The sequence below is a fragment of the Desmodus rotundus genome, chromosome 1 (assembly GCF_022682495.2).
Source record: "Desmodus rotundus isolate HL8 chromosome 1, HLdesRot8A.1, whole genome shotgun sequence".
In the NCBI taxonomy this organism is placed as follows: domain Eukaryota; kingdom Metazoa; phylum Chordata; class Mammalia; order Chiroptera; family Phyllostomidae; genus Desmodus; species Desmodus rotundus.
The window spans coordinates 178,149,804-178,173,888 of record NC_071387.1 but is presented as its reverse complement, the minus strand read 5'-3'; the positions used below and the strand labels follow the sequence as shown (position 1 = coordinate 178,173,888).

Below are 24,085 nucleotides of genomic sequence, written 5' to 3'. Positions count from 1 at the left end.
CTGTGTCTCACCCTCCAAGGGGGCCCCTTCCGCCCTGGAGGCTGCTTTCCCTGAGACAGCCCTGCCTGGGATGTGGACCCTGGATGCGGTTGGTCTCAGGGCCACCCGCCCCTCCACTCCCGCATGCAGGACCCTGGGGCCTGGCCAGCACAGCCTATCCACTCTGGCCCCAGGCCTGCCCAGTATGGCATTGCCGGGGCCTCGGGTACAACTTCTCAAATCCTGTTTTCACTGGGATTTTGTCAAGCGCTCAGGAGATGAGAGCAGCTCTGGTTTGTCTGTCTCTTGGCTTTTCTTCACTGGCCTCATTCCCCAAGTGAGACAGATGAAGGTGCAAACACCTTCAGACAGATGAAGGGGACCAAAAAGTCTTGGAACAGCGCTCACATCTGCCCCCACAAGCATGACTGCTGCGGAGAAGGGGGCCAAACAGAGACGACCGCCCCCTGGATTCCAGCACAGTTAGTTATCCAGGCAACGTCCCTGGAAGTATTGTCTCTGTGTTGTCTGCCCAGGAACTGACGGTTAACGGTTAACATGTGGGAACATCTGCACGAGCTTTACTCACTGGCCAGGTGCTGTTTTCATTGCGGAAGTCACAAGGTGCGCTCACTACGTGAGGAGGCGAGGTGTGTGATCCCTGCCCACCAGAGGTCGCCACTGCCTGCGGGAGCTAGTGAGACGGACTTGCACGGGTGGTTATTTCCATCTGGATGATAAGTTTCTCTCCTGGGTGGGCTCACAAGCAGCAGACACACTAAACGTCCAGTTTTTAAAACCAGGGTCTAGTGCCAGAGGCTAGAGTTCAGGCCCCACCCCACCTTCCTGCCAGCCAGTCTGCCGAACACCTACTGAGCTGTGGCAGGGCTGCAGGGGCCGGCTGGGGCTAATTAACAGGTTCCCAAATGTGGGACCAGGGGCAAGAGCTCCGCACACTGAGGAATGGACCCAGGTCGGATGACAGGCGTTTCTGTAAAGACCCCAGTGCCAGCGGTGTGGGAGTCACTGCAGGATGCGCGTGTGTGGAACAGTGAGACACCGGCTGGGGGCCGATGACCTGAAATACCTGGGCATCTGAGATGCGAGTGCTCCTGCCTCAAAGACCCTGAGAACCCCCAGTTCTCCCTCACCTGTGGCCTCGGCTCCCAGACGGACACCAGTGACTCAGAAGTCCGGAGGAGCTTTATGATGGCCGACAGGGACATGATGGGAAAAGGGAGGAGACCGTTGTAAACGATGCATCAACTCCTCCACAGTCTCATCACGGAGAGCCCGGCATCTCTGTGTAACCCGGGTCCACGCTGTCCCAGACAGTGGCCCATTAGCATAAACCCAATTTGGGGCTCAGGTTTTGGGTGTTTTTGTTTTTTGGCAAAGTGAAGTGGAGGGAAAAAATTACTCATAAGTCTGGAGTTGTGTATTAATTTCCCTTCCATAAACATCTGTATAAACAGATACAGACATACTCTCCATGCAGCATGAGCCCCAACAGGCCAGTGCAGGTGGACTGACCGTACCTACTTAAAAAGCTCACTTTGGGCCTGGCTGGTGTGGCTCAGTGGGTTGAGCACCAGCCGGTGAACCAAAAGGTTGCTGGTTCAATTCCTGGGCAGGGCACGTGCCTGGGTTGCAGGCCAGGTCCCTCCTTAGGGGTATGTGGGAGGCAACAGATCACACTGATGTTTCTCTCCCTCCTTGCCCCTCTCTCTCTAAAAACAACAACAACAAAAATCTTAGAAAAAAATAAAAAGCTCATTTTAAAACGGTATGACATATTATAAAATGCATATTTTTATTATGCCTTGGGGGAAAAACCTCAATTACAAGGTGACCATCAATTTGCTTGATTCCTAAAAACAGTTCCACGAAGGTGAATGCAAAACCACCTGTCTAAACTCTCCAGTTGCCAGAAAGTCCACTTGCTCGTCTGGGATGGAGGAAGGAGCAGCTGTGCCCTGCCAGAGGGGGCCGCTGCCAGCCAAGGTTCCATGACCCTCAGACACCGTCGCTGCCCCGTTCCCTAGAGGGATCGTGCTGTTTTTCCTGCAGGCAGACATCACGGAAACTGCCGTGAGCACTATGATGGTTTGTGTGTGAGCCCAGAGGACACACGTCCCGCCTCCTGTCCAGCGGACTGTGCGTGTGTTTGAGAAGAAACTACCACCCCTTCGGCCCTGCTGTCCACGTCTGTGTCCATGTAAGATGCTGGTGCCGGCGCCAACCCATCTGTGCCCTTCCTTTGCGCCTGTGGCCTCACTTCCGGAATTTATTGACCACTGTTTAGGGGGCACTTCGCAAACCCCTTGTGGCCGCCCTTCTGTTACAAGCTGTATTCAGCGTGGCAGAGCAGACCTCACCACCACACACGCAGCACACCGAGGAACAGTCGCTCCCCCAAACCAGTGAGTAGTACACAAGGGCTGCGATGCCGTACATCACTGCTGGCTCCGTACCATCAAGGCCTTGCCACCCCGCATGTCTCGGTCCAAGGCACCCGAAGCACGAAGCATTTCCTTGAGGAAGACGTGGAAGTCATCTGAGCAGAGTCCCTTCCATGCCAGGAGGGCTCACTTTGGAATCATACATGAAATATACAATTATGTTCTTCTATGCTTACATGTGGTTTTATGGGTTACACAGAATCACTTCATAACTGCGAAACATCAGTGGCATCAAACGTGTTCATTTCAACATGACCTCCACCGAGAACATGGCGGAAAGGAGAGCAGAGGAAGGGCCTTCTCTGTCAGTGTCCACTGGGTGCCACCTCAGCCGCCCACACCGGAGACTTGGAGCTGGGCACCTGGTCGGGGTGGCCGGGCCAGGGTGTGCACGCTAGGACGGGTGGTGATGGTGGTAGTGGTGGTGGTGGTGGTGTTCGTGGTGGTGGTGGTGCTCGTGGCGCTGGACCATGGGCACTGAGTAGCCCTCCCCCATCAGCAGGGGTGGCAAGTCCCGTACCACCTCGTGCTCCATTACCGCAGGCTGGCCCAGCGTGGCCTTGAGTGGTGAGTGGCCCTCCCTGCCCTTCTGCCGGTATCTCTTGTGGCCGTAGGGCTGTGGTGGGGGCTGCGGCGGGGGCTGTGGGAGGTGGTGGCCATCCTGGGGGGACTGGGGCAGGGCGGCTGGTGGGTAGAAGCCAAAGGCCCTCCCCGGCTTGCCTCCACCAGGCATGCTCCCACTGGGCACCCCGGGCGGCCTGCCCGAGCCCTTGGGGGACTTGAGGAACTGCTTTTCCTGCCCCTTCAGCCGGGGCTGCATGTCCAGGGCCCGGGCAGCAGGCTCGCTGGCCAGCAGGACGTGGTCAGCCAGCACCTGGGACCTGCGGTTGTGCACAGTGTGTGCGTCTGACTCCTGGGAGCGAGACCTGCCCGGGGGGTGTGAGGCCTTGGCCTGGTGCTCCTGCTTGGCCTGTGTTGGTGGGGAACCTGCACACAGGGGACACGGACTGTGAGACCCTCTGCAGGGCCTGGCCACCTCACCTTGGACCAGGAACCCCCCAACACCTGGACGCAATGCCGCAGCATAGTCATTGCAGGAGCCCTAGAGCCCTCAGGCTCCTAAGGGAGGCGTCCACACCCTGAGGCCTCTCATCCAGGGATGGGTCTCCGGTACCTACCAGGTCCGAATTTAGACGTGTAGTTTTCTATTCCAGCCAGGTCTAGGTAGTGGTTTCTCCGCTCAGTGTTCTCATCCACGCAGTACGGCCCCCTCACGGGGCAGGGGTGGGGGTCAGCGTTGGGCCTCCTGTGTGGGGCACAGGGCAGAAGGGGCCTGACCTCCGCCCCAGGCCAGAGCAAACATGCCTCAGAGAGGAATGGTCCTGGACAGTGGGCTCTTGACCGGCACCCACCTTCCAGAGAGGAACGTCAGAAAGGGTGAGTGTCCAGGACAGCAAGGTCCCCAGCCGGCCTGGGACCCCAGCAACACCTGAGGATTATTGCTGCAAACTGCCTTAAGGAAGCTGCAAGAACCACCTTCTGGTCCACCTAGGACACCCAGTCGGGCTCTGAAGTACAGAGCGGGTCACTGCTCTGACACCTCCACTGTCCTTGTCACTGCCACAGCTGGCAAGCGGAACCATAGTGTGCAGAGTGTACCAGACTGAGGGTCTCCAGGCTGATCTGCCCTTCAAGCCTCACCCATCTCTCAAGACAGATGCTGGGTGTTCTCGGCTCCAGCCAGAGGGCTGCGCCACAAGACAGCACCCTTGCCCCAACGGGCGTCCAGGTGCTCGTCCTAGCAGTCTGCCCTGAGGGGCAGTCCCTGAACCCTGTAGGAATCAGGGGTGTGGGTGGGCTGCCCCAACCTGAGCCGGGCACACCTGGAGGGTGGAGCCAGACCCCGGCCCCTCACCTGATATAAGCAGACAGCCTCCTGTCAGCCGCCCTGGAGTCCTCGGAGATCTCGCCTTCCGTCCTGCAGCGAGTGGGCTCCCGGTCTGAAAGAGAGAACTCCCTCACACATTCGTTCACTCACTCACTCATTCACTGAGCAAATACTCCGACCCCTGCCAGGTGCCAGGCCCTGCTTTCCATGTTCGAGAAACCAGAGATTTTGCCCAGTTGGGGGGTGGAGAATGGGAGGTTTTCTGAACAGTACATACAATGAACAGTAGTCCCCATGGCCTGGTGTGTGGAGACAATGGCTATAGGGAAATGCAGAGTGGGGGTGGGGGGCCAGAAGGGGTGTCTGCAAGGAGGGGGTGGGCTGCCATTTAAAGCAGGATCTTCAGGGCGTCTGAGCAGGGGTCCCAGGCCCCTCACCCTGTCCCGTGGGGGGACTCTCCCTCCTCCTGCTGGAGGGCTCGGGGCTGACGGTCAGCTTCACACGGAGGGTCTTACTGCTGCCGGAGGAGTGATTGACTGAGGCGTCGACGACCTCGTAGATGGTGTGCATCAGACTGGACATGTCCTGAGGATGGCACCGGTGTCACGGACACAGGCAGACCAGGCTGGGATCTGCCCGCCCCATGCCACCGCCTCCAGGCTGCCTGCCTGTTTGAGTCCCTCTGCATTCCACACAGACCCTGGCTCAGACAGAATGACCACTGAGGCAGCCTTTCTTACTCCAACTGTAGCCCCGCGTGGCACCAAACAGCCTGGGTAAGCAGCCCTGCTGCTGTTGGAATCACATCTCTCGGACCTTTTAAATTTCACACTGAATCTATTTGTTCAAAGGACTTCGCAATTAAATAACTACCAACATTTAACTCTAATTCAAAGACACTTATTTCTGTCATCCTGCGTGCCTGCTTCCTTTCAAGGGCCACACTGCCCATCCTGGACACACATCCAGCAGAGGTGGGTGCCAGGGGCACTCCCAGAACTCTCACCACTGTGCCCAGGGGCTGCTGGCCTCATGGAGCCTCAGAGGGATCCAGAAACTGGCCACGCAGGGCTCTGCAGCCTGGGGCCATAAGACTCCCTAGGCTTCCTCGGTTGCCTAGATCCATCACCCCCACCCCCATCCTGGGAAAGGTCCAGCCCTTCCTCCTACCCCATGGGCTCAGCCTGTCTCCCCATCATGGAGACCATGGCCTGTCTGGTGCCAGCCCCCTGTCCTGTGGACCATCTTCCAAAAACACAAGCACATCACCTCCCGGGTGGCCTTCCCACTATTGTCGAAGCCATAGAGTGTGAAGGTCCACTCCTGGCGGTTGTCCTCCTCCACCGAGACGTCGCACTGCAGCGCCTGCAGGACATGTGGGACAGAGGCAGGTGGGGTCATCACCCTGCACTGGGACCCCTGAGTCTACCCCCCTCTCTCGGGAGAACGGGCCCCCTCATGGCTCCCTCAAGCTCCTGCCCTGGGTGGGCCAGGAGACCAATCAATGGTGGACCTCTGTGTCATTCCCGTGGTGCTAGCCCTACAGCTGGGGAAGCCCCCAGATTATGTGGTGCCACATTGGCCAGTTTGGGCTGGATTTGCAGCGACACCTTCCTTGTACACCACCCCCTTTCCCAGAGCTTGCAGACGTTGGAAGCACAAGCAAGCTTTGCTGTAACTCCTCCCACTGGCTGAACCTCAGGCAAACTGTCCAGGCAGGAGGCTGTTTTAGGGTCAATGTGCACCTATCCATCCCAGCCACAGACCCTCATGCATTGTGAAGCAGAGTGAAGACCTACGTCAATGTTCAGGTGCTTCTTGCCCGGGCCTCGTGGGCCCTCGCGGCTTGCTGCTCTCTCAACCTCATCTGCACTGAAGAGCTGTACGGCACCCTCTCGACCCTCGGCCTTCTCGGGGGGCAGTGCCACTGGAGGTTCGGGAAGGAGAGAGGAGGAGCTGTTTTCCCAGGCCCAGCCCAAGCACAGGTGAGTCAGGGCAGCGGGGATGTGGGAAGGTGTGGCTGGGAGCCTGTGATTCTTTCCAGATGTTCCTGAGCTGAAAGCCTGTCCTTCCAGAACAAGGAAGTGTCAAGGGATCCTTGCAGAAGGCAGGGAAGTCCTCACCTGGGTTAGCCATGGCTAGTGTACCATCAGCCCTAGCCTGGGATGGCCAGCCATAGCCAGGTGTGTCCTCCTGGCTCTGCCCCACCCAGCCAGCGGTGGCTTCAGAAATCGAGGTGAGAAGGAGGCTGCCCTGGGCTGGTCAAGGTTTGGTGGGGAAGTTCAGGAGCATGGAGCATGGGTGGTCCATGTCATCAGGGGATCATCTGTCCAGGTGTCCTGAGGACAGGTTTTGGGCATATGGCTGGGGTGCAGGGTAGAATCTGTGAGGTCTGAGGAGTAGGACTTACCCTCTAGAGGGCACTGGTCCTCCCGGAAAGGTCCCTCTGTGGGGTCCCCGCTGAGAAGCTCCTGCAGAGAGAACAGGGAGCATGTGACCGCGTGGCTCAGTGGGGCAGGCCGCGAACACCAGCCTTCAGGGGGGTCACTGCAGAGGGTCACTGCAGAGATGCCAACCTATGTGCACCTCACTAAGCCTCAGGCTTTTAGCAAGTAAAACACACGTGCATCCCACTGTATCATCTGGTTCCATTAGAACCACCTCCAGGACAACACGCAGCTGCCAGACACCAGAATGGGAAAGTGATGCCCTGTTGCTGCCAGAGAACGCAGGTGGCCAGGCTCCCGGCTGTGGGGAGCTGGCGTGGGATGGGGGGAAGGCGCCTCCCCCAGAGCAGCCAGGTGAAGCTAAGGGGTCGGTTCAGAGAAGCCCTCAGAGCCAATCCCAAAACCAGTCATGGAAAAATGGGATACTTTCAACAGAAATTCTGCGGAACAAAAGCTCACATGGCCTCATAACAAGCCCATGAAAGTGAAAAACACGAGGAAAGGAAACGAACAGGGTGACCAGGGAAGCACCTTGAACCCGAGGACCCTGCCCAGCAGAGCCTCGTGCCTACACCAGCCACTCGCCCAAGGGGCAGACGGCTTCCTGTGGACTCTAGGGTGGGCGGGCGCCCTCTGCTTCCCAGACATATCTGTCCTGACTCGATGGCTGCAGGGTGCTGGGGGTCAGGGAGAGGATGGCAGCAGAGGTGTCTGTGTGTGGGCACGAACCCCCAAGGCTACTTGGCGAGACAGCTCTCTCAGCCCCACAGCTTCATCCTTCCTCCTGACAGGGAGCGACAGGGTCGCTGGAGGCCCCTCATCTTTCCCTTGGCTCCAGGTCTGGAATCCAATGTGACTGCTGCCCTAAAGTGCCTGGAAGTTCCTTTTGAAAAAAACATTCCTCCACACATATCCCAACGCTAGAGTCTACGGTGTTTACCAACCAGCTAAATCAGCAACTACCTCTGAGATGCAGAGAGGCTCAAATAAGGGAGGAGAGAAGCACTTGGGAGAAAAGTAACAATTTCTCATCCCTGTGACTGCTGCTTTCGGTCAAATTCGTCCTGGTTATATAAAAATGCCCTTTAATCTGTGCTGCATTGGCTAAACAAAAGGGCCAAAAGCTTTAATTGCAATGGATAAACCTACCACAGGGATGCTGGCCAGCTATGTGGCCCCTCCCCACTGGGATGACCTCCTAGGCACCAAATCCCAGATAATTGGAGCCCTCAAGCGAGATGGGGTGCAAGCAGATACCAGAGAAATCCAGCAAGTGCCCATATCCCCCAGAGCCCTGCCCCGTCCTGGGACGCCCCTTAACTGCCTACCCTGATCTGAGCACGCAGAGACCCCCACTCCTGGAGCTTCGTTTTCTGCTCTCACTCCCTTTGCCACCCCCAAAGGATCCCAGCCTCATGCCTATAAAAGTCTGCCTCTCGCCCTGACCAGGTGGCTCAGTGGGTTGGGTGCTGGCCTACAAACTGAAAGCTCGCAGGTTCTATTCCCAGTGAGGGCACATCCCTGGGCTGTCAGGGGTGGGGGTGGGGGTGGGGGTGGGGGCTGGCGTGCGACAGGAAATGGATTGATGTTGCTCTCCCTCTTCCTCTCCCTTTTTCTCCTCCCCTTCCCCTTGCTCTAAAAAATAAATATGATCTTTAATTTTTTTATTTAAAAATAAACAAAACCTTTTAAAAAAGATTTTATTTAAAAGTAAATAAAATCAACAAATGAATGTGTAATAAGTGGAACACATTGATGTCTCTCTCCCTTCCTCTCTAAAAAAATAAATAAAACTTAAAAATAAAATCTTTTCAAAAAAGAGAGAAGGGAGGGGAGGAAGAGAGGGAGAGAAACATTGAGGTGGGAGAGAAACATTAATCTCTTGCCTCTCATATGCCCCCACAACTGGAGTTTGAACCCGCAACCCACTCATGTGCCCTGACTGTGAATGGAACCTGTCACCTTTCGGTTTGCAGGTGGCACCCAACCCACTGAGCCACACCAGCCAGGGCAAATAAATAAAATCTTAAAAAAAAGAAAGTCTGCCTCACATCCAGATCTGGCCCCACCTTCTGCCTGGCCAGGTTTCTCTACAGGGTCCTCAGCACTATGCTCCTTACTCTCCTGGCTGAGAGCTCTGCTCCTGTCACGGATCCTGGGGCTCCCTTATCAAGCAGACAGGGTGGGCCTGACCTGCTGATCCCGTCCAGCACAGGGGGCGCGGGTGGGGGGACAATGCTTGAAGCTCTCCTCACTTCCTGCTCCCACCTCCAGCTGCCCTGGTACACTATCCATCCAGTCTCCAGCATCTGCCGGCCACTGGACGGGATTTCAGTCTGAGGCATCCTAATGCTTTATGAACACCCAGGTCCTTCTTTTGCATGTCAGTGTTAGGGGACTACGACCTTTGACCTTCGCTGTGGGGTCCGCATGGCCTGATCCGTACCCCTCTCACCCTGCAGGGGCTCTCAGGAGAAACCACTCAGGCCCATCGATGAGCTGCCCCAAGGCTACCATCCATATCACCTGCCCAACTCTGTCCGGAGCATGAGCCACAGTACGAGCCATAGCACGACACAGAGCTCCTCGTCCTCCCCAGCAAGCAGCCTGTGCTGGAAGGGTCTGTCTGGGACGGATCCTGGTGAAGGCCTAGGACTGACCATCTGCTCAGGTGAGACATGAGGCATTCCCCACAGCTGTCCGTGGGTGCAGGGCCACCTGAAATCATGGCTCCTGGCCTCCCTTGAAAGACCAGAAGGTCAGGCCACACCTCCCCGTGGGACAGCACTCAGTGGACCCCGGTAGCCACACTGGGGTCCTCACTCCTATCCACCAGAACTGTGGTGGCACGGGCTACCCCCTGCAGGTACCAGGTCTGGGAGATCTCACACACCTGGCCGAGGGAGGAGCAGGACACCAGCTCCTACTTAAGGCAGTGCAGGTGAGCTAGGAAAGGAGACACCTTTTGTGATGCAAACGCCCACATCCTGAGTGCCTCTGCTTTTCAGGTTTCACTGTTCACACAGTCCTTCAAACTTTGTTGCATCTGGGATCTTAGCAAACACATTCCCAAGTTGCCAGGGGCCTCTGTTTTCCTTGGAACCCCCGTGCTCTTGCATAAAAACAAAGGTGGGGAGCTCTGGGAAAGATCTTCAAGGGAAAAAGTGCCACGGAGCAGCCGCTTCACCTGACGACTGAGCAAGGCCAAGCACCAGGGAAAGGAAGACCTTATGAGATGTGCTTCGTTTCCAACCAGCAGCCGTTGGGACTCATTCAGTTATTTTGTCCCAGGAAGGACAGGTGTCTCCACTTTTTCAAACAGATAAAACCTGTGTTTCCCTGGGAAGATCTGTGTTAGTTCAGCCTGCAGCTCTTTAGAGGAGGTTAGTGCAGAGGTGTTCAGGGTTTGGGCTTCAATAAAGAGAGTCCGGGGCCCTGGCCAGGGACTCAGTTGGTAAGAGCGTTGTCGGGATACGCTAAGGTTGCGGGTTTGACTGCTGGTCAGGGCGCATACAAGAATCAACCAAAGAATGCATAAATAAGTGCAACAACACATCGATGTCTCTCTCTCCCTACCTCTCCTTCTAAAAAAATAAATGAAATTTAAAAATGGGGTCTGTTGAGGATAACAGAGCCTGGGGGACAGTGTGATAGTGTCCTGGGGCAGCCATAATAAATGGCCACAAACTGGGGGCTTAAACAATAGAAATTCATGCTCTCAGTCCTGGGGCCAGAGTTAGAAATCTAGGTGTCACCAGGCTGCACTCCGTCTGGAGGTTCCAGGGGAGGGTCCTTTCTGTCTCCTCCAGCTCCTGGTGGCCCCAGGTGTTCTGGCCTTGTGGCCGCACCCCCAACTTCTGCTCCGATGTCATATGGCCTCTCCCTGTGTCTGTCTCTTCTGGGTCGAGTCTCTCAGTGCTCCTCTCTTACAAAGATACACATGCAGGCGGCCGGGGCCCCACCAGGGTGGGATCACATCTGTAGAGACCCTTCTGCTGTAGGGATCTCTGGGGCCAGTGTTCATTCAGCTGCCACCATCCGAAGCTGGGCCTGGTCTCCATTCTGCTACACTGGCCAACAATTCTGAATTGGCTGCTGAATCACTCGGGCCTTGGTTTCCTTTCAGTGAAACAAGGAATGGGTTCTGAGGAGGGAGCTGGGGCTCTTCAGGCGCCCACCGTGTGCCAGGAGGGCCCACACGCTGCACTGTGGGACCTTCCCCACAACGGGGAGACTTGTGCTGTAAAGACAAGGTAACACCATTGGCTCTGACACCTGAGCTTGCTGACTGGAATTCCTCCTCTTAACCTAAACAGGCCGGTAACAAGGCTGAGGGCAGGGGACACACGTGCACAGTTCCTGCTTCAAGAGAGAAATGTGATGGACACACTGCCAGAAACTGGTTTGCTTCTCCAAGCAGGCTTTTTGCAGACTCCAACAGGCCTCTCTGGCTGGCGTTCCTGAGAATGTGGTGTTCCCCAGGGGTAAATATTTACACTGTCCAGAAAACCAGCCCTGTGTGCTCAGTCCCAGGAGAAGGCCCCGCTTCTGTGAAGGAGTCAGGATGTTTGTGATGAGAATCCAGTGTGACCACCAGGAGTGGGCGCCTGGCACCTGGGTGCACCCCACCCACCAGGCAGGAGAGTAGCTACGGTTCCCCTGCCACTCAGGGAACTGATGCTTCTTTTCCATTAAAACAGACTCACATGACTCACTCAATGGATCTCAAGCCCCTGATAGCTCGTGGGCTAAAGCCCCAGCACCTCTGGCCTTCTGGAAGTACTGCCCTCCTGAATATGAGGTGAGGGCTGCTCCTCGGTGTTCTGGGTGAGTTCCCAAATCCTGTGTCTCCTCCTCCCAGGTGTAGTGGGGGGCAGGGCAGGATGGGACTCCATGTGGACCAGAGCCCAAGCAGGTGAGAAAGAGGTGGAGGAGGGTAGAGAAAAACAGAGAGAGAGATGGGGGCAGGGAGGAGGAGACCTGAGCAGGTGTGTTGGTGGCATCTTTCCAGAACTGCTCTTAACAGAACTCACAGATGCTCCCTCAGTGGCTCAGTAGGTTCCTCAGGAGAGGTTGACCTTAAGTGCTGGGGGAACGTTTTGGATCATGGGGCCTCCGAGGCCGACCCTCGTGGTCACAGGGTTATCTAGAAAGTGCTGCTTACCAAGTGTTCCCGTGAGGTCAGAAATAAGATGGACTTCTGGGTACGATCAGTCACCTCCAGCAAAGGTGCTCCTGGATTCAGAGCACCGCTCTAGGTCTGTACCCCTGCTCCCCAGCCCCGCTTCATGTGGTTGTAAGGGGCACAGGGCGGGGACAAGGACAGGATCTGTGACAGCAATGGCCTGGTGGGGTTTCTGGTCAGCAGGGAAATAGCCTCACCTCAGTTCCCTGCTCTTAACAGGTGATGCCTGGGCAGGTGAAACAGATAGCTCTAACGTATCTCATGGGGAGGCCTTGGGGACAGGTGGGATAAAAGGGCCATTGTCACCACCTCAACTCCAACTTCTGCAGTTAGCACTGCCCGGCCAGCCATGGAACTCTCTAGAAGCAAAAGGCTGCCATGTTAAGAGCTACAGGGCAACCTCGATCCTCTTTGCAGGTGGCTCAGCACACGGTTAATCCTGCAAATGGTGGCAGCCCCAGTGCTGGGTGGTCAGGGAGGAGCTGGGGACCAAGAACTGCCTGCCCAGCTGTGATGGACTGGGGAATCACGGGCCCCATGGGCATGGCAGCAGGCGAGGGTTTGTGAGGCTCAGAGGAGAGGCTGAGGGTACTGGAGGGAGGCCTGGTATGGCCGGGGTCCCTCAGGGGAGGTGTCCATGAGGCTTTTGCTGTAGGTGGCCAAGGCCACTTCAGGGCAGTTTGGGAGGTGCCTGGGGCTGGGTGAGGGTGGAGGGCAATGTGACACCCAGGCCAGGCTGACCTGGGCCCCGGCGGTGCCTGAGCCCCCGCCGGAGGCCATCAGGACACTGGATGTTCTGTGGGACGGATGGGGGTGAGACGTCGGGGAGGCCTGGGATCATTCTGTACCATACAGAACTGGACCATGCAGGAATAGGCAAAGGGCAGGCGAGGCTGGGTCCCCAGCAACCCCAAGGGCGGGGGGGGGCACCCCAAAGCGGGTGAGGAGAAGTACCAGGGTCAGAAGGGTCAAGGGTCTTGGAGAGACCAAGGAGGCCAACGGCACAGCTGGCAGTTGGGCACCTCGGGAACTGTCAGGGGGCAGGGGAGGGCGGGTGGGAGGAAGGAGGGAGTAATTTAGGGGGCAGGAGGAGGGAGGGGACTGAAGGCCTGTGCTTTGTGCTCCAAGGGAGCCTCAGGTGGGAGAGGCCCGTCACTAAGCGCTCCAGCAGAGAAACATGGACGTGGAGGCGGGCAGCGAGCAGCGTCCAAGGCTGTTTGAATAAATGAACCCCATCGTCAGGGCCAGGAATTCAAGGTGAGTTTCCAGATGCCACCAGATTGAGGGTTGTGTGGGAGCACATCTGCCCCCGAGTATCTGAGGGACTCAGGCTACTTTCAGGGCCTGTTGTTTGTAAGAAACGCTTTGTGAGGGGGTGGAGGCTGCTTTCTGCTGCTTGCCAGCGGATGGAATTTGACTTCAAGGTGATCCGCCAGCGTCTGTCTGGAAACACCACGGCAGCTTTGAAGTGGAAGTCTCGGTTTCAACGGCTAAACAGTTTCAGATGTGACAATGTAGTTTTATGGGCTTAATAATTCCGACACATGTGCGGCTGAGGCCCACGGTGGGTCCCATTCAAGGGGCCGCTGTAACTGTTATTCTGAACTTCTGATTTTAAAGCGAAAGATTAGGGACGATGAAACCAAGCATTCACGGGCAGGGGGCCATGCAAACAGGCTTCTCAACGAGCTGCAGATGGTTTTAGTTTCTTTCACTCAAAATTAAAACAGAGCTTCAAGATCTGAGAGGGGCGTTTCTAGATTCTGCCCATCGGTAATCCTGGGTTAGGACTGTTTAATCAGGCTTTGTAATAACCAAATTTGGAATTTACGTCTAGGGACTCAGTCATTTGGGATCAAAGGGTCTCCTAAAATAAACATGTCTCCTCACCTGACAGTGGTAACTTACATCCTGTATGAAGTCTCTATGTTCTTATCCCTGTCCCAGCTTCCCACAGTTTTGCTCCTTTTAGTTAAACAAGATGTATGACACACCCCACTTACCCTGGTCTATGGAGATTTGTTGGCACTCACCCCAAAAAACACCCTGACCCTGGAGAGGGTTCCCAAGGGCCCCACACTTGGACCATGCTAGGGAATGACTGCCAAGCCCGTGCTAAGGATGACCGAGGACACATGCCATGGGGACAGGCACATCCACTGATGACACGTGGGGACAAGAGTGTTCCCAGATGACACACACCACTAGGGATCCAGCCCGGTGGCCAGACCCGTAAACATGTGCAGGGACAACACTGTCATCAGTAGGTGGTCAGCGAAGGGCTGGCCTTAACAATGTGGTGGCCGAGATTCTCTTTCTCCCACACTTGGGAAGAGGGACTCATGTTACCCACATTAACCGACACGACTGGGGAGAGAAGCTGTAGGAGCCCCTGACCCCAAGCCCCAGGCTGGTCACTGGGACCAGGATCTGCATCCCCCCAGAGTCTGCACTAGACTCAGTGGTGGCTGAGAGTGAGCAGGCTTCCCAGGTGGGGGAGGGAAAGTTTCAGCGCAGACACTAAATGTACTAAAAGACACTTAGTGAACGTACACCTGTGTGTATCTAGTCTATGAATACATATGGACGTACGTGGGTAATACAGACTATATATTCACACTGTGTATGTAGACACACCATTTTTACCCTTGGTAATTGAGAAGCGACCGTAAAGTATGCCAAAAAACCTCAGGGAGTTCCATTCTCAGCATCCTAGGATTTTGCTTTCGGCTCAACACTAAATGCTACAGAACCGCCGTGCAGCTACTCAGCAGACCTCCGTTTCTGCCCCCAGTTCTGCTGCTCCTGTTTTTGTCTTCAGAGTCAGTGATTCAGCGTTTCGCAGACAAAGGAAAATCAAGGGCGATCGATCTTCCAAATGTAGCTGCTGTCCTCTAAGCATACTAACTACAGGTCCCGAAACCCACACAATAGCAACAAGAGCCACGTCTCCGCACCCCTGAGCCCTTCGAACTCTGGGCCACCCCCATTCAGACAAGGTCCATGCCACTGGGTTTCAACTGCAGAATTCACCTTCCCCCAGACTGGATTCTTCCATGGGAAACCCCCTGGACTTTTCCTTTTCTTTCATTAGTATTAAAGCCTCATGTTTCTAATGTTGAAGGAAGATTATTACAAAGCTAGAAAGGAACTGTATGCATTTACAGTGTTTAACTTAGCAGGCAGGCACCACATGTTGCCTACTGCGCATGTCAGTGCCCTTAGCAGAGATGACCAGACTGGAAATGTGGAAGGGCTACTCTCTGATTACAGCACCAGGACCCCGGGCTGAGCTACTCTGGGAAAAGAAATGAGCATGTTTTCTTCTTTAGAAAGCACCTCTGCAGCGTCATGTGGAAACACACCCTGCACACGACGACAACGATGTAATAACCTCAGCCTGGCTGTGTTGTTGTTGGCTGAGGCTCCGGGGATCAAAGGAAGGAGGCCGAGGCCCAAGGCACACCCCTCCCTCAGCTCTGGTATCTGGCAGCAGGACCTTAAAGGAGCAGAGACAAAACCTAAGCTACTTTTATGAACACCAATCAAAATCTACCTTTAAAGAAATTTAGTTGAGACCCCACATGTGAAAGATAAAGTGTTAGGAGGAAAGCTGACCACATGTTTGGTAAGAGACGATCTTGTCCTGAATCCGGGCAGCCGCAAGGTTTGGGAAATCGGGGGCAGGGCCCAGGATGGGCCCAAGTGCAGGACACTCACCCTGGCAGCGCTTCTGGGGCTGTTCCCAACACTACAGAGCAGGAAAGACGGCCCAGCGAGGGGCTCTTTTGATGAAGACAGATTTGGCACCATGATGTATGAAGCCGGCCGGCCCGCACAGGACCATTGTCTGGACACTCAGGGTGGCATCCTGGTCACGCAGTCCTTTGACTAACCCGAGACTTGCCTGCTGGGGCTCTGAGACCCCCAGACAAGCCATGACTGATGTGGTCAGTGTCCACTGCCCCCACCTGCTGACCCTGAAAAACCTAAAAGCAGGCACTGTGTTCCCTCTGTCCTTGCATCCAGAGGACGAGCAGATTCCTTCTCCATCTGGGCCATGACAAGCCAAAAGGAAGGGGAAATAAGGTGGGGGGAGGTCCCTGAATACCAGGCCCAGCACCTTCCAAGCAGCTTCCCTCAACACAGCCAGAAGGCCGGCGCCACCCTGAGCTCCCTGGATAGCACTGGACAGCCCCAGTAAAGGGGCCCGAGCCTGAGCCAGGCTGGGGCAAGTCCTCCTGACCACAGGCTGGAAGCAGCAGGACCACTATGGCGTTCCAGGTGAGGGCCTTTCCACTGCGCAGCGGTCAGCCCCTGTAGCCTTTCCCTACTCACCTCAGGGACAAGGCGACCACCGTGTCAGCCCCTCAACACAAGGACCACAGATATGGTTGATTCGTCACCCCAACCACTCCCCGAGCTCCTGAAGAAAGCAGAGCTGGCCTCTGCTTAAAATACATCTCAGGCCTCTAGGGAAGCCTCATGGGACAGCCATACACACCGCATTTCCTGAGGGCTAAAAACAGTTTTGTTTTAAAGAAAACCTAAGCCACTTTAAACAAATCAATGGAAAGACAGAAAAGGCAAGTTGACCCCTTTTTTGGCTCCAGCCTACTTTTCTGAAGCTGGGAAGATGGGGTCTGGGAACCCCCAAAATGCCGACTTGGTGGGTGTGGGGCCCAAGGGCCACCTGGCCCCTCTCCCAACAGGAGTGACTTGTCACAGACAAAGTATCCGGTCCCCTAGAGCTGCAGGGAAGTCCGGGAGGCACGCCCGCTGACATTTAGCGCATTCAGTGTAGCTGCTTCTGGGAGGTGGGCCTGGTTATTCTCTCTACCCCCCGTTTTCACCACAGGCCCCTGCACACACAGCCTCAGTGGCGAACGTGGCAAAGCCCAGGTGGCACCCCGCCCCACCCTGTCCTATCCACTCCTCAAGCGTGGAGAGGCAGGACGGTTACCCCAATTTCCGTCAGACCTTCCATCCACGCCACAGCCCCACAGCCGTACAGCCTCTGCCCCCACCTGGCTTCTCATGCTCCCTTGCTTTAGTTTTCCAGGCACCAGGGGGCACCTGTTCTGTCACCCGCTGTCTGGCTCCCCCAGTCTGTGAGCAGCACGCACAGTGCCTGGAGCGGGCAGGGAAGCCTGCTGGTCAGAGCGCAGGCCCTGGGGGGCTGCCTGGGCTGGGTTGCTGGCTGCACGCCTCCGTGCAGTGTGCCTTTGGACAAACAGCCTAACCCTGCGGTGCCTTGGTTTCCTCTCTGTGAAAGGGGAAATGACTGTTATGAAGGGTAACCAGTGATTATGCTGAGTGCTGTGAATGCATCACACTCCTGAATTAATGAGAGGAGACCTGTGGATGTCACCTCAGGTACACCAGGTATGAACAGAGCTTCAGGGGGTGGGGGGTTGGTGGGAAGATGCTGAGAGGCCGGCTGACCACGGCAGGTTGGACCATCCAGGTCCTCGGGCAAGAGGGAAAGATGTGCCAAAGGCCACCAGGATTAGTGTACCACCTCTAGGGAAACCCTCCTTGAGCACTAGGATTAGGTAGGTTTTTTGGTTTTACTTTTTTTGTTATTTTTGTTTTGTTTTCAGAAGACAGACTGTACCTGGGCCTCACCTGCCCCTGAGCTTATGCAAGAGGCTATGTCCCAGAGGGCTGTCCACTTAAGACCTGAGATACACAAGGTTCCAGGGAGGACGAAGCCTGGGGAGGTCCCCCCACTGCAGACTGACTGCCCCGAACCAAGGCCGGCAGCCCATGCTGGTGAGCACTGCCGGGCAGGCAGGAGGGGCCTCCCGCCGGAAGGAGCCACTCGGCCCCAGCCTACTGAGTGCTCTGCCGTAGCAGCGCTCCAAAACCAAACCCACCAAGGCACTGCAAGGGTTATGAGAAAACCCTTATGAGAAAGGGTTATTTCCAGTTTGAATTTTTGTATTAAAATATGCCATTTTTTTGTGGGGGTGTTTTCTGTGCCTCTGAATTTCCTTGGGAGACATTGCAGGACAAAAGGAAGTCCCTCCCCTCCAGCTGCCGAAGGCTGGCCGTCATCATGAGCAAATTCCAGCTGGCACAGCGGACAGGATCGAACAGACCAAATTTGTTTCATTCTGGCATGAAAAAGGCTGCCAGCGGTGCCTGCCACGTACCCATCAACATGAAATGGGCGCGGAGCTCCCAGGCCAGCAGTAACGTAGTTTGCCGGGAGGCGGATGGTATCCCTGCAAGGTCTGGGCTCCATTACACTCAGGCCTCTCTAAGGAGAGGCAGCCCAGCAAGGCCCTCAGCCCACAGAGGTGGTCAGCCCAGAGAAGCAGGCAGCCTAGCAAGGCTGGCGGTCCCCAGAGAGGCAGCCCTGACCAAAGCCAACGCTGCGTTTCCAGGACTGCATGATGAACTCCACCCAAATGGTTGACTGTTACATGGTTGGTGAGACAGCCAGTTTGTGGGTGGGATTGTTCTCACCTTGTGTGGAAATTAAATGGGTATCCCTCCTATTTAAGGAGAATGATCCCAAGTGCCAGGCATTGTGGCAGCTTTGCCTGCTGTCCAGTTGGACAAATTAGGCAGACCTGAGCCTGTGAAGGCCCCGCAGCCTCTCTGGGGAACAGGTGATCACCAAGTCTATGGACACCAGCCCAGCACTATGAAGACAAATGAGAGGGGAGTGTGGAGCGTGCCAGGCAGTGGTCCTAAAGGGCTTCTGGGGAGGGACATGTGAGCAGACACCTGAAGGCAGGAGGCAGTGAGCCAAGCTGTGAGGGGTGGGCCTCCCTGCAGAGGGGCAGCATGTGCAAAGGCGCTGGGGCAGGGCCAGCAAAGAGGCCAGAGCAGAGTGGGCACTCTCTGGGGAGGTGCAGGGGTAAGACACAGGGTGAGGGGTGTCAGCCTCCTGGGCTTTCACTCCGAGGAGGTGCTGGCATTGTCTGGCCTTATGCTCGAAACACCCACTTGGCTTGCAGAGATGGAGGGGAGAAGTAATTCTGAGAGGCCAAGTTGACAGGTTCCCTGAGGAATGGAACCTGGGTGAGACAGACAGAGGACGAAGGGCCACTTTGCTGAGATGGAGGAGCTGGCCAGTTACGTCGGGTCCGACAGGGTGCAAGCAGCTTCCTCCGACCTCAACTGCACTATGAAGAGGAAAAGTGCAAGACGGTAAGTCTCCTTAACATTTGGGGCACTACTGTGCATGCACGGACGTGTAGCCTGTGTCAGCATCTGCCTAGTCAAGGGGGCTGCCTCGGTCTAAAGTGGATCGCTGAGGGGCTTCTTCTCAAGGTCGATCATTCTACCTGCTTACATTGGCCCTAAGCTAGTTGAAAGTTGTTCCAAATGTAGAGACAACCACATCCACAATCCTGCTTCTAAAAGGTCCAGATGTGGAGCTGAGCTGGTCCGCTGTGAGGGGCCCACCCTGCCAGGTGCCCTCCCTTCCAGGCTGGGCTACCAAAGAATCCTAGAGCTGATCCAGATGGGGGCCAAATGGTGATGGGGACCAAACGCAGAGAATGGCCCTGGAGTTCACTGTGGCTAAAACAGAACTCGTCACTACACCAGAGGTTTGTCTGCAGTCATGGCTTAGCGACTTCAGTTCTCCTGAGCACAGAGCTCAGATCTGGATACAGTCTTAAATCAACAAATGTGAAAATGGAGCAGCGTTAACTATTGCTCAACGAGGACACTGCAGGGGTGACCTCAAAATAAGGATTTAAGCCCGAAACACTAATGTGAAGACCACACCCATGTGGACAGAAGAGCTTTGCCAAACAAAGTAGAAGACAGCAGGATTCTGACATTATGTTTTCGTGGGCAACGTCCTGGGCTAAACAGCACCCCCCCAAATCCACATCTGCCCAGAACCGCATAGCGTGACTGTATTTGACAGTATTTGCAGACGTGATTAGTTAAGAGGAGGTCACGCTGGATTTAGGGTCAGCCCCGATCCAACGACTAGTATTCCTGTAAGAGGAGAAAACACTGAACCACACAGGCAAGAGGCCATGTGAAAATGGAGGCAGAAACTGGAGCCATTCGGCCAGAAGCTCAGGGGCACCTGGAGCTCCCAGGAGCTGGAAGAGACAAGAAAGGACCCTCCGCGAGAGTCTGCAGAGAGCACACGACAGCTTGATCTCAGACTTCTGGCTTCTAGAGCTGTGAGAGAATAAAGGTCTGTTGGTTTAGGCCACCCAGTTTGTGAAACTTTGTCACAGCAGCCCCAGGACACCAACATAGGTAGGTTCAGGCTGCATTTTCATTGTTTATAATATTTAACCCTAAGGTCCTCCCAGCACGTGCTTACACTGGTGGGCTATAAAAGCCCAATGATTCCTGAATGACCTACCATCAGGTGTCGCTGCTGAGCACCTAACAAGACCACGTGTGTGGTTTCCTTCAGAAAGAATTACCCAGTCTGGTGGGATCTTGTGTGGAGTCTGCCCCCAAATTCTCCTGAGCATTCGGGGATCCTACGGCCCTCTGGGGTTTAGGACACACGTGTGGACATCAGTAACCCTAAGGGCTGGGAATGCTTGTCCTCCTCGGGGAGCAGATGTCCATGCAGTGCAGACCAAGAGGATGGCAACACACCCCAGATGGTCCGGGTCTGCTGGGCTTCTGGACAGGAAGAAAAGAGGAGGGGGAGAGAAGAAGGAGGAGCAGGAGGACAGGAAGGAGGAGGTGAGGGGGAGGAGGAGGTGAGGGGGAGGAGGAGGGGAGAGGAGCACAATGCCCAACTCCTGAGAAGAGAGTGGGGAAGGTGCAAGCTCGGCCTCTGCCTCACGGTGAGCCATGTCCAGCAGGCAGACCAGCCTGGCCCTCGGCCCTCGCAGAGGTTCTTTGTGTCTGTCGGGCAGGAAAGGAAATGAGTGCTCAAAGAGGGCGGAGCATTTCAAGGCGTTTTCTTCTCCAGATGAGAACAGCGGAACACTTCTTACAAGAGCTAAAGTGGGGATAGTTAAACCACAGAAAAATATCCACCCTTCCTTCTTCCAACCAAAACAACCCGAAGGAGTTACAGGAATTGGCTCTGGAAACAGGAAACAGAGAATGCAGCTCCCAATTCCCCTCCTCAGCACCACCTCCCCTGGAACCCTTCCGGGGGGACCTATGGGTGGAGGCAGGGGTGCTCATGGAGGAGCAGTGATGCCCCAAGACCTTCCCAAAGCCAGGGTGCGGGCAGCCACCTGGCTGGGACATGGGGAGCTCCGGCGCTAGTGGACACCGGTCTGAGACAGGTTGGAGGAGGAGGCCATGGGAGCCTCCACCACCTGAGGCCCAGACACATCTTGGATCTGCTCTCCCAAATGAGAGGTCCCAGGTCAGGGGAGAGCAGAGCCAAGGAAAACAGAAACCCTCTTACAATGGGGTGAGCAATGCGGAGAGACCAACTCAGGATGGACAAACAGCATTTCCAGCCCTATGTAGCTGGAGTGCTCAGGAGACGTGAGGGGGCCCTGGAGGGTGCTGAGGATGGCAATGCAGAATCCTCGTACAGCAAAAAAGACTCAGTCTAGAAAGTGAAACAATAGGAGAAGGTGCCTGGGGGCCGAGGCTGAGAGTGGGCTGCGTCCTCCGGCTGGGACGGACTGCTTCCTCCCTCTTATCGTGGACAGGCCAGCAGCCGGCAGAGACAGAGAGAAGAGGAGGGTGCGGGGAGAGGGTTGCTGAGGAAAACACGTGGCCCGTTACGGGCTGCACTGTACCCCACATTCATATGTTGAAGTCCTGCCCCCAGAGCCTGTGCACCTGACCTTATTTGGGGTTAGGGTCATTGCAGACGTTATTGGTAACATTAGGATGGTGCCTCATCCAATATGACCTGTGTCCTGACAAAAATAACATCACACGGAAAGGAAGACACACAGAGGGATGACCACGTGAGGACATGGATAGGGGACGGTCTTCAGTCCCAGGAGAGAGGCCTCAGGGGAAACCACCTTGATCTCAGGCTTCCGGCCTCCAGGACAGAGAGACAACGCATTCCTGCCGATGAAGCTGCCCCCCACCCCCATTTGTGGTGCTGGTTACAGCTGCCCCAGGAAACCCCTACCAAGGCCACCAAGGCCCACCCTCTCCCACACAGGGTGGGGAGGGGGGTACCTTCTCTACTTCTCACACCAGGTGGGTTTTCTGCTGTGACTCTGTCAGCTCCTCACTCCACACATGTGGAATCATCAAAAAAGCACCCTGCTGGGTGGAATATCAGGGGCCAGGAGGATGTCCCCACGTGAGGCAGGGAGCAGACCCTGCCTGTACACTTCTCTCTGCTCTCCTGGAAGCTCAGCATTAACCCAACAGCACAAAGGGAGTTTTGCCTGTCCTACCTCTCAGCTCTCCTCACAGGTACAGGGGACGAAACTGCAGTGGGTACAGGCCAGGTGGCCAGGACAACCCAGTGAGGCTGTGATGGGGGACTCGCATGGCCCAGGAGAGGAGCCTCAGGCAGGGGTATGGCAGGCTGCACCTGAACAGCCCTTTGCCTGCAGTTCCCCAGAAAGCAGCTCTGCAGGGGCCTGGGGCCTGTCCCAGCTGGGCCTGCCTACAGGCTGCCTCGGGCCTCAGAGGCTACCCTGAGAACTTCTGGGGACAACACCAGCCTTTCCTTCCAAATCCAGACACTTTGTGAAGCAGGTGCCTACCAGGGAGAGCTTCCACTTCACATGTGCAAGAATACTGGGGGCGATGACATCACAGTGACTCAGCCAGTGGCTTTCCTCATATCCCGCCTACTGGACAACTCACTGCAGGAGATGAACTGCCGAGGTCAGGCCTGAACGGCTGCCTCCATAAACCGAGCCTCTGCTAGCTCAAAGATGGTGGCACAGGCTTTCTTTCCAGGGAAGAGGAGAGTCAGGGCCGCGTGACCCCATGTCCCCCACACCTGCTCGGTGCACCTGCCCACACAGCACGACACTCCTAAGTAAGCAGGATGACCCCACGGGTACAGCTCACCAATCCTGGTGCAAATCCATAGCCTCATGCCCTCTAGCCCAGAAGCACTTGGTGCCAGAGCTCAAGAAGGCTGGGAATAGAGCCTGACATTGGTGATTGTTGACCACACGTGGGCTGCTGTGCAATAGCCACCCTCACAGCCCACCTGTGGCGGAGGATGCAGAACCCCCCCGCCCAGCAGTGCCAGAGCCAGTTCCTATTCCAGACTCTTCACACCTGTCACTTCAACTTCCCTCACAGGACTCCCAGCAGAAGCACACAGCCTGTGAGCCATGGACGACAAGCTGTGACCTCGAGACACAAAGGTGAGCAGCAGCACCAGGCCTGGGGCTGCGTGTGGGTGGCTGAGTGGCCACACAGGCCACCTCTCACTAACAACAATCACAAAAGGGAAATCGTGGGTGGGCAAGCCCGCTGCATTTAAAATGACCATGGCATGGGGTTCCCAGTTGTTATGTTCGACAACCTGGTGGGACAGCCAGGTTGGTGCCCTTTGGCCATACAGCTGCGGGTGGAGGACAGGGGACATGGGCCTTGACCTCTCACCCCTGAGGAAAACCCCTGACCCCAGCCTACAGAGACAGGATGAAGCGTGGTAGGGCAGTGCCATCCAATTCCCACACCCAGGGAAGGTCCGTGGCTGGGCACAGCCAGGGATGTGCTGCCCCGTTCCAGCCAGGTCGGGACAAGTAATGGTTCCCCCAGGTGACACTGGATGAAGGAGGACTAGGAACTGTTTAAAAGAAAGGTGATTCTAAGAATCCCGAAACACCAATTCAGAAGAACCTATACACCCCAGTGTTCATAGCTGCGTTATTTACAATAGCCAAGTGCTGGAAACAGCCTAAGTGCCCATCGGTAAATGAGTGGATCAAAAACTGTGGTACATTCACATGATGGAACACTACACAGCAGAAAGAAAGGAGCTCCTACCCTTTGCAACAGCATGGATGGAACTGGAGAGCATTATGCTAAGTGAAATAAGCCAGGCGGTGAAAGACAGATACCATATGATGTCACCTATAAGAGGAATCTAATGAACAAAATTAATGAGCAAAATAGAATCAGAGGCAAGGAAACACGGGACAGACTGACAGCAGCCAGAGGGGAGGGAGGAGGGGGAATGGTGGAAAGAAGGTGAAAGGACTAGACGAAGAACATGTAT

General features: G+C 55.6%; 1 protein-coding gene across 3 annotated transcripts in view; it reads right to left on the bottom strand.

Moving 5' to 3' along the window:
• Positions 1-2,052: 2,052 nt before the first annotated feature.
• Positions 2,053-24,085, bottom strand: part of NKD2 (NKD inhibitor of WNT signaling pathway 2) — a 28,850-nt gene continuing 6,817 nt past the window's right edge. For 2 of the 3 annotated variants that reach the window (XM_053913578.2, XM_053913584.2), the window contains 7 exons: positions 6,740-6,800; positions 6,129-6,256; positions 5,599-5,694; positions 4,767-4,914; positions 4,357-4,441; positions 3,620-3,774; positions 2,053-3,428 (listed from right to left, as the gene is read on the bottom strand). In XM_053913578.2, coding sequence (XP_053769553.1) covers positions 2,836-3,428; positions 3,620-3,774; positions 4,357-4,441; positions 4,767-4,914; positions 5,599-5,694; positions 6,129-6,256; positions 6,740-6,800 — 1,266 coding nt within the window. In that variant the 3' untranslated portion in view covers positions 2,053-2,835. The remainder of the gene's footprint in view (positions 3,429-3,619; positions 3,775-4,356; positions 4,442-4,766; positions 4,915-5,598; positions 5,695-6,128; positions 6,257-6,739; positions 6,801-24,085) is intronic. The other variant, XM_045186383.3, reaches the window with a different exon arrangement.